This window comes from Asterias rubens, chromosome 12 (genome assembly GCF_902459465.1).
Source record: "Asterias rubens chromosome 12, eAstRub1.3, whole genome shotgun sequence".
In the NCBI taxonomy this organism is placed as follows: Eukaryota; Metazoa; Echinodermata; class Asteroidea; order Forcipulatida; family Asteriidae; genus Asterias; species Asterias rubens.
Genome location: NC_047073.1, coordinates 13,487,637 through 13,504,553, shown reverse-complemented (window position 1 = coordinate 13,504,553; position 16,917 = coordinate 13,487,637). Strand labels below are relative to the sequence as shown.

The 16,917-nt window shown below is 36.2% G+C and overlaps 1 protein-coding gene and 1 long non-coding RNA gene across 2 annotated transcripts; one reads left to right on the top strand and one right to left on the bottom strand.

Moving 5' to 3' along the window:
• Positions 1 to 4,678: 4,678 nt before the first annotated feature.
• LOC117298066 lies at positions 4,679 to 6,435 on the top strand. Its single transcript, XR_004519941.1, has 2 exons — positions 4,679 to 4,719; positions 4,786 to 6,435. It is a non-coding gene; the product is annotated as an uncharacterized LOC117298066 (long non-coding RNA).
• LOC117298065 (probable very-long-chain enoyl-CoA reductase art-1) lies at positions 5,618 to 16,131 on the bottom strand. Its single transcript, XM_033781294.1, has 11 exons — positions 15,995 to 16,131; positions 14,906 to 14,956; positions 14,358 to 14,409; positions 14,061 to 14,105; positions 13,561 to 13,664; positions 12,785 to 12,897; positions 11,961 to 12,066; positions 10,480 to 10,552; positions 9,953 to 9,996; positions 7,854 to 8,046; positions 5,618 to 6,982 (listed from the first exon to the last, which is right to left on the bottom strand). The coding sequence occupies exons 1-11, from the start codon at positions 15,998 to 16,000 to the stop codon at positions 6,855 to 6,857; spliced, it is 915 nt and encodes a 304-aa protein (XP_033637185.1). The 5' UTR covers positions 16,001 to 16,131; the 3' UTR covers positions 5,618 to 6,854.
• Between the last annotated feature and the right edge of the window lie 786 nt (positions 16,132 to 16,917).

Below are 16,917 nucleotides of genomic sequence, written 5' to 3'. Positions count from 1 at the left end.
AATTGAAGTGCCCTTTGCAAAGTGCAAACCGACTTGTCCTCAGTTGGACGTAATTCCAGACCAACGCTGAATACTTTGTACATGTATTGATAAATTGAGCAAAATAGTTTCTTCCAATGTCCAAAGAATTTAGGGTGGGGGTGTGGTCACCCCCACCCTCCTTCGTCAGGCCAGTATCATATGCCAGTATTCCACTTGCAGATTAATATGTTTGTGCTAAGCGTATACATAATCACTTGTGCTCAATTTCATAGAGCCGCTTAAGCAGAAAATATTACCTTTTTAAACAAACTTCTGTTTTAAGTAATGAGCAGGGTATCACTCACAGATGGCTAAAAATAATTTGTTTTAAAACGTTTACAACAAATGTTTTACCTATTTAACACGGATTAATACATGTGCAATTAAAGGGAAGGTACCCGTTTGGTAGTTACTCAAAACAAATATTAACTTGAAAACTGACTTGTGTAACGAGCATTGGAGAGCTGTTGGTGGTATAAAACATTGTTAGAAACGGCTCCCTCTGAAGTAGCATAGATTTTGAGAAAGAGGTAATTTCTCACTAAAATAATAAAAGACTTCTAGCTAGAAGTCTTTTATTCCCAACTGAAAGCACACAAATTCGTCCAAGAAGGGTGTTTTTTCTGTCATCATTTTCTCGCAACTCCGATGACCAATCGAGCTAAAATTTTTGCAGGTTTGTTATTTTATGCTTGTGTTGGGATACACCGAGTGAGAAGACTAGTCTTTGACAACTACCAAAGGAAACAAACTCAAACAAATAAACACCTTATTGAAGTTCATGGTTAATGTTTTCAGTCCTCAAAAGACCAAGGAAAGACATTTTTGAGGTTATTTTGTGGTGGTCAAAATGATGGCACTATTTCAATTAAAGGGTCTGTATATGTTTGTTTATTATTCTGAACATTATATTGAATGTGTTTTCTAAATATCTCCTTGATTGTTGTACAAAGTAAGTACAAGTTCACGTACATAAATCATACAAGCTGCTGACTTAACAAGTGTCTCAAACATCATCTTATAGTCATGAATTGAAGACTTTGTAATTATTTTCTATCTAAGAGCTTATCTTTGTATTAAGTTTTGAGAAAGCTAAGGTCAGTGTTGTGGTTAAAAACTTTGTTAGCATGAACCAAAGTGATTTTTTACATTTAAAAATTATAGACAAAGGTCATAGTGCATAAAGGACTGACATTAATGTGTTATGTGCCACAAAGAAGTCTCTGAAAATGAACAGCTCTGTATATTTATATGTTTGTAAAAAAAAAACTTCCATGCTTTAAGGAAACTTTTGTGCATAGAAAACTTTAAAATGGTTCTACCTGTAGGTCGTGGGAGGGTAGAATGTGAAGTTGACGTTTAACGTCTTTATTTATCTTCAAGTACGCGCTAATCCTCCAATCAGATTGGCAGAATGGAGTGGTGATAAAAACCTATATTGCACGGCTAATATCACTACCATGCATGTTCTATGTCACACGCCAAGTTTACTTGAAGATAAATACGTTACCACACGCGCGCTCGTGGAAAGACGGAAAATATAGCGCGTTTGCGTCCCATATCCAACTCGGCCAAAGATGCAGAACACTATATTTTTCCGTATTCCACTCGCGCTTGTGTGATAACTTATAACATGTAGCTTAATTCATGATTGGCGCATGATATTCATAAAGCTCGAAAGTGATTTGTTTTGTATTCTTCAAAAGATTTAAAATGGCTTTAATAGAAAGGAACGTTAGAAGGGCATTAAAAAAAACATTTAGCAATGAGCTGTATTTATTTCGTAGTATTTGGTTTAAACATAATTTTTGTAAAACCTGTTTTATGCAAAGTAACCCTTTAGTTTATAACTACAATATATTGTATATATTATACTCCATAAGAAAAGAAAAGGATTGTTGAATTTATTAAAACGAAATGTACATAAATGTACATTATATTTTTTAACAAAATGTTCAGATTTTTGACTGTTTTTTTTCCCCCATGGAAATGGCTGGCTTTTTGGCTTACTTCCGCAGCCCCTTCATTATGGACCAACTTACCAGGGGTCAACTTCACAAAGATAACTTTGGACTAGTCCTAGGACTCTAGTCTTAACTCGAGATAAGACTAGTCTTTACTTCTTGGAGATTCCCTGGAACTGTCTGCAAGTAAATTGCTAAGTGTGACAACATGACCCTATGATTTATAACTCATCTTGTTGTGGACATGCAGGATCTGCAGTCAGATTTTTACAGACAACATTCTCGGTTTTCTAATGACTGAAGTAACTTTGAGGAAGCAGTTAATAATTTTTACTTAAACCTGTTACTTCCTGGAATCTGAGGCACATAATGTTGTAATTATCCACAACGACCGAGCAACAGGTTACAGCCCAACAATCTCAATTGCAATATATCTTTCCATCTTTTGCCAGATGAAAAACAGACATTCCGAAACACGTTTGGCAAAATATCAACAAGTAACTGGCAATGTTAAACAACAATTTGTTTAATCAAGGAGTGTTTTTTGGAATAAATGTATTACCTCTAAAGGGAACGAAAGCATACCTTTGTTGGGTTTTAAAGAGAGTTTGATTGGTATTATCCATAAAACCTCAAGTAAAAATGTAGCGTTTTTTAAGATTTTGTGAAGAATCTGGAGGGGTAACTGTCCACGCAGGAATAATAATCCATAATTAGAAAACACAATCTGAGTTTTTCAAATTCCTCTCTCTCCAACACCTCATCCCTAGCCTTTACATGGAATTGTTTTTAAAATTAAGTTATACATAATCAACAGCGACAGAGCGTCTTACCATGTAAAGTGCTTTTTTGTGGTGATTAATTTTTGGAGTAATAAGCGAAAGTTATACCCTCTCTTTAAAGAATAATTACAAATCAAGTCCTCGACTTTGAAACAATCTTGATAAGTGGTTTGTAAAGTGGGAAAATGCATAGAAACCAAAACAACACCTCAACATCAACTGACAAATTACAATTAAAATCAAACTATGGCAACAAATTATTTATTCACCACCATTTTGTCCTTGCAAGAATCTGCTGAAAAAACACATACAAATTCCAAGTTTGCATGGTCATTACATGTAAGTCAAGATTGTACAAATCCAGACTACTAAAATAAATTTGGTTTGGTTTTATCAGATGTGATTATCTGCTATAGGAGCTTGTCACATGACAGTCACATGACATCATCTCATTTCTCATGCTTATCTCTGTATTGTTGGAAGGCGATGATTGTGGATGAATCTAAAGGGATGACCCGAGGTAGACCCCTAAATCACTCAAATGTCATTATCCACAAGCAGCATGTCTCATGAATGACATTATTCAACATTCATCAAATTAGCCGCTTAAGACCTCGTCACTTCCCTTTTATTCCCTTATTCAGTACCTCTGATTCTATTTGTGGTAGACCCTAAATCCTCATGACATTCTCAAGGAGTACATTTTAAAAAACATCTTTTTCCTTAGTTTTTTCTGTAAATTGCTTTTGTTCATTTGTTGTATTATTTGCAATGCTAATGTACACGTATGCTTGCTAAAGCGCTGTGATCTAAATGAAATGGGGCTATATAAAAGCCCAGTGTATATAGATAAAGTGCATAATTATGTACATTTTCTGAATAACGTTATTCAACATTCAAACATTTCATTCTGTTTGAGGCAGACCCCTAACTTCCAAACCTTAAAGGATTATAGCTAAAAACGTACCACCTGGTCAACCTTTCAAAGCTAAAAACCTTGGATTATTATTTTCTTTTTCTTCCAAGCACTTTCAGTGTCAATGAGTAATTAAGCCAGACAGTGAATCTATTGATGATCAATTACAAAGTTCCACTAAATTTCCTGTTTGGATTATTTACAGTGGGACGGCTTGGGAAAACAATTGGATTACACATTTGTCGGCTAAATCGTTTTAGTCATATAAAGTTGTCACATGTTGATGAAAAATATTTGGAAATAATTTTTCAGTTGTCACATGTTGATGAAAAATATGTGGAAATAATTTTTCAGTTGTCACATGTTGATGAAAAAAATGTGGAAATAATTTTGTTGGTGGATTTATTAATAATAAGAATTAACGAAACGTTGAGACCAATTCAAGAACTTTCGCACAGGTAGTAGTTAAAAAGCAGGACTAGACGGTTCTTTTCAGAACTGAGAAGTCTCCCGAACATCCGATAAATCTACTCCGCGGTAGTAGAATAGAGAAAGACAGATTAAAACTGCTTCTCAATATGCCCCTTGGGTAACACAAAAACAAACAACCTTATTGCTCCTATTTCTTCCTTTTCAGATGTAATAGGGAAACCACCAACATAAAGCTAGTAGCTCAGTTGGTTGTGAGCACCAGCATGTAAATCAAAATCTCGCTCTTATAAATTTGTCTTCGTTCAACCCCAAATTGAGATTGTTTTTTTTTATCCACAATGTACTTATTACAACCATGCAAAGGTGTATTGGAGAATCGTTATACTGAAACTATGTCTTAAAGATCTTCATAGTGGGAAACTTGTAGTGTTGGAGACATAATTACCCCCATACGCCCATTAACTGGGAGATCCCTGTCATTTAAGACGGATAAGGTGGTCATTTAAGACGGATAAGGTGATCATTTAAGACGGATAAGGTGGTCATTTAAGACGGATAAGGTGGTCATTTAAGACGGATAAGGTGGTCATTTAAGACGGATAAGGTGGTCATTTAAGACGGATAAGGTGGTCATTTAAGACGGATAAGGTGGTCATTTAAGACGGATAAGGTGGTCATTTAAGACGGATAAGGTGATCATTATCCATTTATGGGAGTTTGCCAAGCTCCCCTTGATGGGAAGATAATTAAGACAGATAAAGGGATGACATTTTCCCCACTTTCATAATGTGATTACATGATGGTCAAATTAAAACAATGGGTTAATCATCACCCATTGTTATCCCTGGACACACCCAACAAAGGCTCATTGTCATCTTTCTTCAGCTGAAAGAATAAACACAATCTTAGAATGTGCATTTTCAGTGTTGTAAAGAATAGGCCTGGGAGACTAGTGCGACTAGTAGTGTCATAGTAGCAACTATCGATTTCTTAATAGTCATGACTCGACTACCGTTTTTCAACTACCTGGTTTATCATACCGCCACGACTACTGCAAACAAACATAGACTCGACTACCAGTTTGGTGAACCAATTATGTCGCTCACGACTATTGACAACATAATCTACTCATGAAACACAATCAAACATCAGTGATACAATCCTTCAAAAACGTGAATTTTACTATTGCGCCTGTGGCAAACATTATGCCGTAATGCGTCTTGGGAATTAAAAATTAGTCGCGACTAGTGATTATTTGAGGCGCAACTAGTCGAGAAGTAAATTTCACTAGTTGCCCAGGCTTAGTACAGAGTCTTTGGAAGAGTTCATTTTCTCCAATCTTATTTAATAATTCCGCTGATCATATGAAAAATAGATAGAACAACCGGGCCTCAATTTGGGGGTGAAATCCACAGGACATGCAGCTCAAAATCTTTACTGGACCAGGACTTTATTTACAAAACCAGAATCAAAATGAGAAGAGACTAGAATCACAATGAGAACACAGTTTTATCATCTTAACAGTTTTATTTGAAAGAACACTAAGAGAGGATTTATCTCTTCTGTTTTGGGTGATACTCAGCTTGATTGAAAGTTATTTTGTGAGACTCAAACTCAACATTTGAACATCATTCTTGTGAGACAAAGATGTTGAATTGAGAAAGACGACCTGACTTGTCCTGTCTTAAGTTTCTGGCTTGCACTTTTTATTCCAAACCCTTTAGATTCCAATAGAAAATGTATAAATCACATAATTCTAAATAATAGTAGCACAACGTCCCTGCCCTAGAATTAAAAGGTTTGTGGGTTTGAATTCCACCCTAAAATTATGCCTGTCGATTTTTATCACAGGAATGGGGAAAGTACTGAGAATACAGTGCTTATACACGTCTGTAAATGGTAACATATAATATTATTCCTAATCCCAGGTGCAAATTGAACATCTATCAAAAATTTAAACCATTGGCCCCTAAAACAGTAACTATGTATCAAACAATTTCCAATAAGATTTAATTTGTCACAATACTGGAATAATTTTGAACTGTACAAAACATTTTCTTGACGTGGGATACAAATTGAACACTAATTCTGTGCGTACAAAGCCTGTACAGCACGGCACACTTTCGTAATGCTGCTTAGCAGGAAATACTGCTTACCAAATTATTTTGCTACTAAACAAATGCGCAGGATGCAACGCCACTTGTGAACTTTTTGGTATTATAGCTGATAACCTGTTTCTGCTAAGCATGATTTTTCTGTGCTTAGCAAGTTTCAGCAGTGAAGAAGGATCTATATGCACTTTTGTCAAATCATATTTGTATACAATCAATATCATAATTGCTTCAAACAACTTAGAAACTGCAAATAGTATTCAACATTCAATGTATTATTCGTCAAAACTTTCAGATCAGACCTGACATACATCAGGGCAAAATTTCATGAACCCTGTAAGCACGAAAACTTGCTAAGCAAAGAATAGTATTGCTTAGCAGAAACAGGTTACCAACCAATAATACATTGAGCTTGCATTGTTGTGTCTTGTGCCCCACTTAATATTTGCTTAGGAAAAAAATTTGTCAAGCCTTTTTTCTGCTTAACAGTTTTATAAAATCATGATTCAAATCATTCAACAATGGGCTATTTGTATCATAATTATATAAGAACCATTTTGAAAAGTTAAAAATAATAACATTATTGATTTTGATCGACCCAGGATGGAGACGTTTAGGAGAGGAAGAGTTAGAGTAGGAAAGGAACGATTGACTTGCGCCCTCGTGGGTAAGATGCAAACTCCTTCTTGTAGTTACGATGTTTTCCGAGAGCCCAAATGGACATCTGGTAGAATCCAGCGATGGTGAATAAGAGTGCTGAAGGGAAAAACAAAACAACAAAAAATCATTAAAAAGGTTTTCATGGCAGAGTGGTTAATAATAATAACAATAATTTCTTATAAATTATGCTTAAAGAGCCCCTTAAAGTGTCTGGGTACTTTTTACACAATGTCCACAGATTTAACTTAAACAGTTTGAAGATAATGATAATACAAAGCTTCCCTTAAAATATTGCTCGCTTTGGTGCTGTAGTTTTTGAGAAATGAGTAAAAGAATGTCACAAAAATTATTTTAGTTTAAGTTTTAGCATGTAAAAACGAATTAACCAGTTATGGTATTTTACCATAACATACCACTGATTAATACGATTTTAAATACAGAATAATTGTTGCCTCACTGAAATCGAGACGAAAATTATTTTTTGTGATTGTTTTAGTACTCATTTCTCAAAAAACTACAGCACCTCAGCAAGCAAAATTTTAAGGGAAGCTTTCTACTATCATTATCTTCAAACTGAGTAAGTTTAACGTAAATTTGTGGACATTATGTTTTGTGTTCCAACATTATGTTTTGTGTTCCACAGGTGCCCTGTGCTCTGGCGCCCTCTGAAAGGTGCCAATACAAAGTAACATTTTCCTCATAGCATGCCCCTCACCAGAGGGTAATTGCGGTGATCAGAAAAGTTTCCTTATTCTGCCATCACATTTTAAATATATTAGTATCTAAATTACCTAACTGATATTTTTTTTTTAACTTGTGAAAAATGGTGGCAGGATACAGAAAGTTTTCCCTGTGCTCGTTCAATATCAAAGTTTTAAGCCTGATACTGCTACGACCTATTGATATTTTAAAACTAACATTTCACGTAAACGCTATTTTACAGACTTTGTGAACGATTCCATTTTACCTGGCAGACATTGGGTCATGATACTGAAGCTAATCCAAGCGCCAGCCTCGTAGGTATAGTTAGGGCAGCTAACCATACTAAAGAGCATCGTCATTGGGTTACCGGTGGGCTGTGGGATACGACGCTCCTTGGTTCCTGCTGGGCGCATATTACGGAACGCCACATGGATGCAGAGGTTTCCGTACTCACAAAGCTGTCAAAGTACAGGAGCAAAACGTTTTTAGTATTTTTTTATATATTTTTTTAATTCACTGAATTTGAGTTGATTTAATTTGCACAGATTTAATCATAATAACCAGTTTTTATTAAGCGCTTTTACACCGCGTCTTAAAGCGCTTCCAACATTATAACCCCTGGTCACTTGGCCATTTAATTCATTCCTTAAAGGCAGTGAACACGATTGGTAATTGTCAAAGACTAGCCTTCACAGTTGGTGTATCTCAACATATACATAAAATAACAAACCTGTGAAAATTTGAGCTCAATCGATCATCAAAGTTGCGAGATAATAATGAAAGAAAAAATAACCCTTGTCACACGAAGTTGTGTGCGTTAAGATGGTTGATTTCAGAACCTCAAGTTGTAAATCTGAGGTCTCGAAATCAAATTCGTGGAAAATTAATTCCTTCTTGAAAACTTTGAAACTTCAGAGGGAGATGTTTCTCACAATGTTTTATATCATCAACCTCTCACCAAGAAAGGTTTTATGCCAATAATTATTTTGAGTAATTACCAAGTGTCCACTGCCTTTAAACCACCTCAGCTCCCTGGGGAGTATACAGCCTGTGCCACAAATATGCCTAAGCTTAATCAATTACAGGAACCATTTCTGCCCTTACAGGTACCCATTTACATTATCTAGGCATGGTTTTCATCAATATATATTTTATTTTTTACTCCTACTTCATAAATGTTATTATTATTGCTATCAAGCCATTAAACACACAAAGGTGCTACGCAAAAGTAGACTACCAGTAAGTCTGCCTGTATTCATGAAGCTGTGTCTGCTAGGCAAATATTAGCAGGGAACCAGTAAGATACAATATACATTACATGGTATTTTGGCTGGTAATCTGTTTCTGTTAAGCAAGATTTTTCATTGCTATGCAATTTTTTTTGGGCGATTGACAGCTTTACTGAATTGGGCTCTCTAAGGTCTCTGGACAACAAAACAACAGCAACATTACAAACAGTTTCTGCTTAGCAATAGACAGCAATAAATAGTTGCTTAGCAATAAACACAAGTAATACTCAAAAAGCATGATTGAAATAATAATATGGAACTAGAGAATAGACTTTCATCATGCTGACACCATTTTTTTTCTGGTTCCCTGTGTACAACATTAATAATACATACTGATTCAAACCAATACCAAAACTGCACCAGACTGATTGCCCTTACAGCCTCATTTTAACTACACTGATTTAGACAATAATAATAATAAGTTATTATGTACAATTACGTACCAATGCACTTTACTTTACTGCCATGGTCACTGGGCAAATAACATTCCTGAAATCTTTCGCAGCTCCCTGGGCTGGGGGAATATACAGCCCTGAGCTGCCATGGCGCTCCAAGGCTTTTCTAATTATTTATACCATTGATGAAGAGAAGCAATCGTAGTGAAGTGTCATACCAGAAATCAAGCCCAATGCCTTTACAACTCGGGCCCAATTTCACGGCTTTGCTTAGCGTAAGCAAGGAATCGGTGTTGCGGAAGCAGGAAATTCTGTGTTCACGTCAAGTTTTTTTCGCGGGTAAGCAGGGAATTTTTGCTTGTGTGCGTGCGAACTCCACATTACTAGGCATTCTTCGCTTACACAGCTTGCGCAAAAAAACAACCATTGAACAGTGAGCAGGGAACTGTGAACGCAAGCACAGAATTCAGCGGTAAATAAGCAGAGCCATGAAAATGGGTCTTGAATTTGGACCTCTAAACTGCTCGGCCATGACAACCAATGCAGGACAAATGCAAGATGGCTGCCCCATAATAAAAGTCTATTCTGCACAAGGTCATCAAAACACTGCTGCATTCTCTCACAACAATTAACCTGAAGGGGAAATTTAGAAATGATTATGCGCCAACTCTTGAGCTTACCAGGAAGGAAGCAAGACCACCATACACCTGAATATCTCCACCAGCTGAATTCAAGAAAAAAAAAATTAGAAGTTACTGCAGTGTTTATTTTAATCTCAGGCCTAGAATTTCACTCAGTCCACGGATGTCATAGCCTCTATTGCCCATGGTCTTGGTGCCCTTCCAAAAATTATTTTAGCAAGTTCAACGTATTTACCGAAGTATTATACAAAAATATTTTTGTGACATTGTCTTACTTATTTCTCAAAAACTACAGCACCTCAGCAAGTAATATTTTAAGGGAAGCTTTCTTCTATCATTTTCTTCAAACCCTGTAAGTTATATGTAAATGTGTGGACTTATGTGTTTATTGTTGTACAAAACTTACCCAAACCCTTTACGAGGGAATGCTGCCATATAACCAACTCAAACAGCAGATTTATCAAATAATTTACTTTGCAACACATGGTGGAGCTAGTATCGGTTTTCGAGAATGTGACAGTTTTGTTTGCTTAGCAAGCTCCTCTGCGCTAAGCATACTTGCTTACCTGGCGGCGTGTACAGAGGATGATTAACGAAGTAAGCAACAAATGCAGCAAATCCCCAGTAGTAAATACTATTCTAAAATACAAGAAAATACAAAATCAAAGTAGAACATTAAAGTGGTTTTGTAGAACCTTTTTTGCCATTTGCACGGTCAGCCATTTGCGTGTTAAGCCTCAAATTGGGGACAGCAGAGAATAGAAGCCTTATATAACTCTGTAGTGTCATGGTAATGTTTATGACACTTTCATCCAAACAGATAAATACAATACAATACAATATAATGGCGGATCCAAGAAACATCAAATGACGGGACAGCCACTTTAGAGACACTGGACACTATTGGTAATTGTCAAAGACTAGTCTTCACAGTTGATGTATCTCAACATATGCATAAAATAACCAACCTGGGGAAATTTGAGCTCAATCGGTCGTCGAAGCTGCGAGATATTAATGAAAGAAAAAAACACCCGTGGCGCTCCATGGTCACATGAAGTTGTGTGCTTTTAGATGCTTGATTTTGAGACCTCAAATTTTTAATCTGAGGTCTCGAAATCAAATTTGTGGAAAATTGCTTCCTTTTCGAAAATTACGTCACTTCAGAGGGAGGTGTTTCTCACAACGTTTTATACTATCAACCTCTCCCCCATACGAATGATTAAAAGGCAGAATAAAGTAAGAAACTCTGTAAAACTAATCTGTTTTCCAACGAGCTCTGTACGTGTGTTGCATTTTTATGACTGAGACAGTTTTTGAATGCATTTGTGGCGTAGTTAGGCTTGGTGCAAGACGTTTCTCGTTTTTCTTTCACACAGTGCGGCCAACTCACCAACAGCACCTGCATCGCCCTTAAAGACAGTGGACACTATTGGTAATTGTCAAAGACCAGTCTTCTCACTTGGTGTATCTCAACATATGTATAAAATAACAAACCTGTGAAAATTTTAGCTCATTTGGTTGTTGAAGGTGCGAGATAATGAAATAAAAAACAACCTTGTCACACGAAGTTGTGTGCTTTCACATCTTGATTTCGAGACTTCAAATTCTAAACTTGAGGTCTCAAAATCAAATTCGTGGAAAATTACTCCTTTCTCGAAAACAACGTTACTTCAGAGGGAGCCGTTTCTCACAGTATTTTATACTATCAACCTCTCCCCATTACTCACTACCAAATCAGGTTTTATGCTAATAATTATTTTTAGTAACTACCAATAGTGTCCACTGCCTTTAAGGAGAAACGTCCTGCACCAAGACTAGCGCATAGTTTGCATCTAAATGTATCCGAAAACAACCGGTTATAAACAGCTCAAGCTTATTATTATCAACCGTTTAAACACCCCCACATAAAGTGCTCTCCACCAATAAAGTGCTCTCCACCAATAGGAATAGCAAAACCGTCTGAGGTATTTATGAATGTATGTTAAAGCATCTTGAGCATCACTGTGACGGATATCGGTGCTATATAAGAAGCCATTATTATTATTACCTTGAAGATGTTGAGGATTGGCATAGTTGCATGGGAGAATCGATGGACAAAGACGGTCTCTAAGAGTCTCTTTGCATAATGAAGAGACCAACAAGCAGCGGCAATCCTGCAGTCAAATCAGAGGACAATAATTTTAAATGAGAAAATAGAATAAGCTGTTGCCAACTGCTTACCAACCGAAAGGACCTATGGTATAAATGCAAAAAAAACAAACAGTTAATGGCCTGACGATTGTACCCTCGCATAGAAAGACTTTGATAGGTTCAAAACGTCAGGCCATTAACTATTTTTTGAGAAAAAAAAGAAAAAAATTAGAAAATCATATTTGTTACTTTCAGTATACTATTATGATCAGAAACACCAGAGTTTGAATCCAGTGCTCTTATTCGCTTCGGCCACGACAAGCCCAATTCTTCTGACAAGGAAACTAGATGGTTATCAATATAACATTTATTTCTACATTCACGTGGATGCATCATCCTAAAAGCAGAGGCTTGTGCTGGATGTGCCCGTTACAACAATACAAAACAAAACAGGATAAACAGCACTAAATAGACGAATAAGTAAATACTAACTGTTACGGTAGATAGCTACACAAAGGTTTAACCATGGTTAAACAAGGTTTAACCATGGTTAAACAAGGTATATATAATTATAGAACAGTACATGTATACGAAGTTGACAGAGAGACTAATAATTTTACAAACACGAATTAGAAAACAGATACAACCTGATACCAAGTAAGTAACGGCTAAGCCAACTACCAGCATAAAATAGCACATAAATAAATTACTTTGGGAATTTAGTAAAAATGTTGTACTTACTGAACCACCATAGACCTCGGTTTGTCAACATTCTCAGCTCCATAAATGATTGCAGGCCTCATGTAGAACAGTAGGTAAATGAATAACGGACCTGCATACTCAGTGAGAAACACCTGTAGAGGATGATAAGAAGAAAAAGTTTGAATGTTCCAACAGCTAAAACCTCTCCTTGCCCAGTCAGTTTCCCTTATGGTTTCCCTTATGGTTTATTTAATACTAAAAAGTCTTATCCCTTTAAAGGCACTGGACACTGTTGGTAATTACTCAAAATAATTGTTAGCACAAAAAAACTACTTGGTAACAAGCAATGGAGAGCTGTTGATAGTAGAAAACATTGTGAGAAACGGCTCCCTCTGAAGTAGTGTAGTTTTCGAGAAAGAAGTAATTTTCCACTAAAATATTTGAATATGATTTCGAGACCTCAGAATTTGTGTGTGATCCCTGGTAACACGGCAGCTAGCAGGTTATATGGCTTCTGACTGGCACCCCCAAACAAAGATGTTGACTAAATAGGGAGACCCCCAACATAGGGCTAGATAGCTCAGTTGGTAGAGCACTGATGCGTTCATCCGGAGGTCGTTGGTTAAAGTCCCGCTCCAGTCAATTTTTCTTTGTTCAAACCCAAACTATTTTTAAGCTTACCCAGTCAGTTCCTCTTGTAGTTTACTACTTGAAAAACAAACATTTTTTTATAAAAAGTCTTTCATAAAAATGTACTTTCTGTCAATAGTCAATGTTGGGTGCTTAACAATGGACTTTCCTATATTAAAACTTACCGTGCTCCAACCAACTTGAGGGCCCAAGTCTTTGAAGTAGAGTTTTCCATTATTACCCAACTCCAAGGATTCCAGAGTGCTTTCATCCTTTAGGGACTTCCCCTCTGAAACCAACAAACAAACACAGAACTTCATTTGAAGTTTTAAAGGCCAGCACTATTGGTGATTACTCAAAATAATTGTCACCATAAAAACTTACTTGGTAAAAAGCAATGGAGAGGTGTTGATAGTATTAAACATTGTGAGAAACGGCTCCCTCTGATATATAATACTAAAACAATAAAATGGTTCCAAACACCTTAAGTTTACTTTTAATCACTTTACAACCTTTTGTTGCGGAAAAAGTACTTTGTGTGATTGAAAGAAGGCTGCAGAGTGTAACGCCCTTCTTTAGGGCACACAACAATCTGTATTGAATGGAACATGCTGGTTGAATGTTTACAAACTTATATTTTATTATGTTCTTTCTCTATAAAGATAGCTTAGTTATCTCTACTCACTTGAAGCTGCACGATATGACTGTCTGTCAGGATACAGATTTCTCTCTGGAAAAAAGAAAAGAACATTTAACGTTGACACAAAAACAAGGAAATAAACATTTTTACTGTAATAGACTCAAAAATTTACCAGAAACAAACATTCCAAATTCTGTTTTGTTATTCAAGACATTTATACCAGGGGGAAAATCCACAAAGTTAGGTTATGATCAAACAGAAATGAATCAAAACAATTTTCATTTACACATAGTTTACATAAATACAAGATTTTTATGTTAAGTTTCCATTATGAATACTCACTTTTGAGATGAAACTGGGTTTTAACGTCAGCAATGGTTGTTGCTTTGCCAAGCTGTAAATACAAATAATAAGCCCTTAATAAATAACAATTGATTTGAAGGGGAAAAGAGGAAAAGATTTATTAAAATATACCGTGTTTGTATAAAGGCACGTGTGTTACTTCCTTTTCACAACAACAGGGATTTGAAGAAAAAAAAAACAGTGTATCAACAAGTTAGTAACAACATTTTCACCTGTGACCTTGGATTTAACTTTCATACTATTTCCACCATGGGAAAAGGATTCCGCAACCTAAAAATATACAAACAATGATGCATTTCTACTTCTACTTCCAAGTTCTACTTCATTACTTGGCAAAGTCCACAAATAAATAGGATACAAACGCCATGGCTCAAGGACACAAGTGCGGGTGTCTTACAGATATCTGTCTGCCTGCCACAGAGGCCCCTGACAAAAGGCTAGTCCCAACCCTGAGGACGTGCTCTTCAAGAGGGAGGGAAGTAGGGGTTGTTGTTACAGAGACTTATGGCGAGATTTCAAGTACTCACCCCTGTCAGTGTCAGAAGCTCTTTGCTGCTTCTTGCATCCAATATTTTGATCTAGATGAGAAAAACAAATTCATAAGTGACACCTACTTTTTTATAATATGGTGACATATATTTGGTTTTCGGTAACACCATACGTATCCTACTTGCCAGGTAGAGTTAGTTGTTTAGAGAACTGTCTTTCTATATTCTACTACCACGGAGTAGATTTATCGGATTGTTGAGGAGACTTCTCATTTCTGAAAAGAATGGTGGTAGTTGTTTAACACTAGTAGTACTACATTTGAGAAGAATGTTGACTAAATCAGTCTTGCAACTATACAATAATATAATTATAAATTATTATTTGTAGTGTGATCGGATTCTCAAGAAATTAACCAAACTAGGCAAGCAAAAAATTACAAATGCAAATTTTGTATTTAAAAATTGATATAAAAACACTTATTTATGTGGAGTAATATGTAAAAGACTATTTTTATTATGATTTTGAGCTGTGTGAAAATTTTACATCAAAAAAAGTACCAGCACATAAATCTTTTGGAGGTACTTGACTCCTGACCTTGGTTCAAATCCTGCTCTAGTAAAAATGTTAATTTTTCAACCCAAAATCATTACATAAAACTAATGTTATAATCATGGATGATCTTGGAGCTATCCTTTGTAAAGCTCCAACCCCCCCCCCCCCCCCCCCAGCCAAACTCAATTCAACCAGAACATCACACTAAAAATAAATAAAGTTGCACAGAATACGTTTGCAAATTTTCCCCCACAGTCCCTTAAGATTCTATTAAAACAAATATTCCCAGCTCTCATCATCAAATGAAGAAATATTTAAGCAGTATAATACGTAAAGACACCTTTATAAGTTTAATGGTTGTTCATTTATACATCCATTAACCACAAAGGAGTATCTGAAAATTATAAAAAGAATACGTAGGCCTTATAAATATTAATTAACAAATTTATTATATAAAAAACACGCCAGCCCCTCCTTGATTCTGTCCGGGAACTAGGCAAGCGTGTCCTCTGTTCACAAGAGGCTTCATAAACGATTACACCAATTATTTTAAAACTTAAAAGGTTCACACTTACATCCATTCTGAGTACGAGTATCTGACTCGGGAAGAAGAGCACAAAAATGTTTTCTAACTATGTTCTTTTTGTGTGTGAAGTAAAGAAGCAGTCAGACGACGACGATGTTTTGTAAAAAGCAAGCATAAAATCACACATTGACGCACGCCCTCTGTTGAGTAAAATAAGTTTCTTTAAAACTCACTTCACTACCGGACAATAAACAGCGCTGAACCTGCGTAGAAACTGAATTCAATTGATTATTCCCAGGGTTGTGTAAAATCGAAGAGAATAGCCCGCGTGACGTAACGAACATGAGGTGATCGGATCATGAGGATTATCGATAAGCAACTGTTGATGTTATAATTTAACAATTTACTCATTACTACCACGAGGGTACAGTCGCACAGGTGCGGGCCTGGAATTTTTCATCAAGGGCAAAGCCATTTTTCATTTTGCAAAATAGGCACTTCCATTGGAAACTTTTGACAGGCACCAAATGCCATAATTATTGCCAAGCAGCGAGGGCAAAAAACTCCGTGGCCTACGTGTAAATTACAAAAATGTTCCAACTCAACCCCATTAAAAATTTCGTTCAAAATAATCAGGCACATCGTAGTAGAGCAAACATGGGCTGATAAAGAAAAATCTCATAGTCTCCATTTGAACCAAATAATGTTATTTCACTATACCTATGAGAGCAAGTTTCCCCGCAAACAAACTGCAGGTTTCAACTTTCAAGCCTAAATACAAACTCTTTTATCCCCTTTTGTTTGTGGGCCTGCAGGCCTAACCTGGCTTGCCAAAACCGGCGTGTGGTGGAAAGCATGCCTAAGATTGCAGTCCGTAGTAAACGCTAGGCCTATGCCTTACTTGTAAACATGACTTTTAAAACAAAAAAAAACTCATTTAGGCCTAGTGTCTCATTCTCATTCTAAAGACAA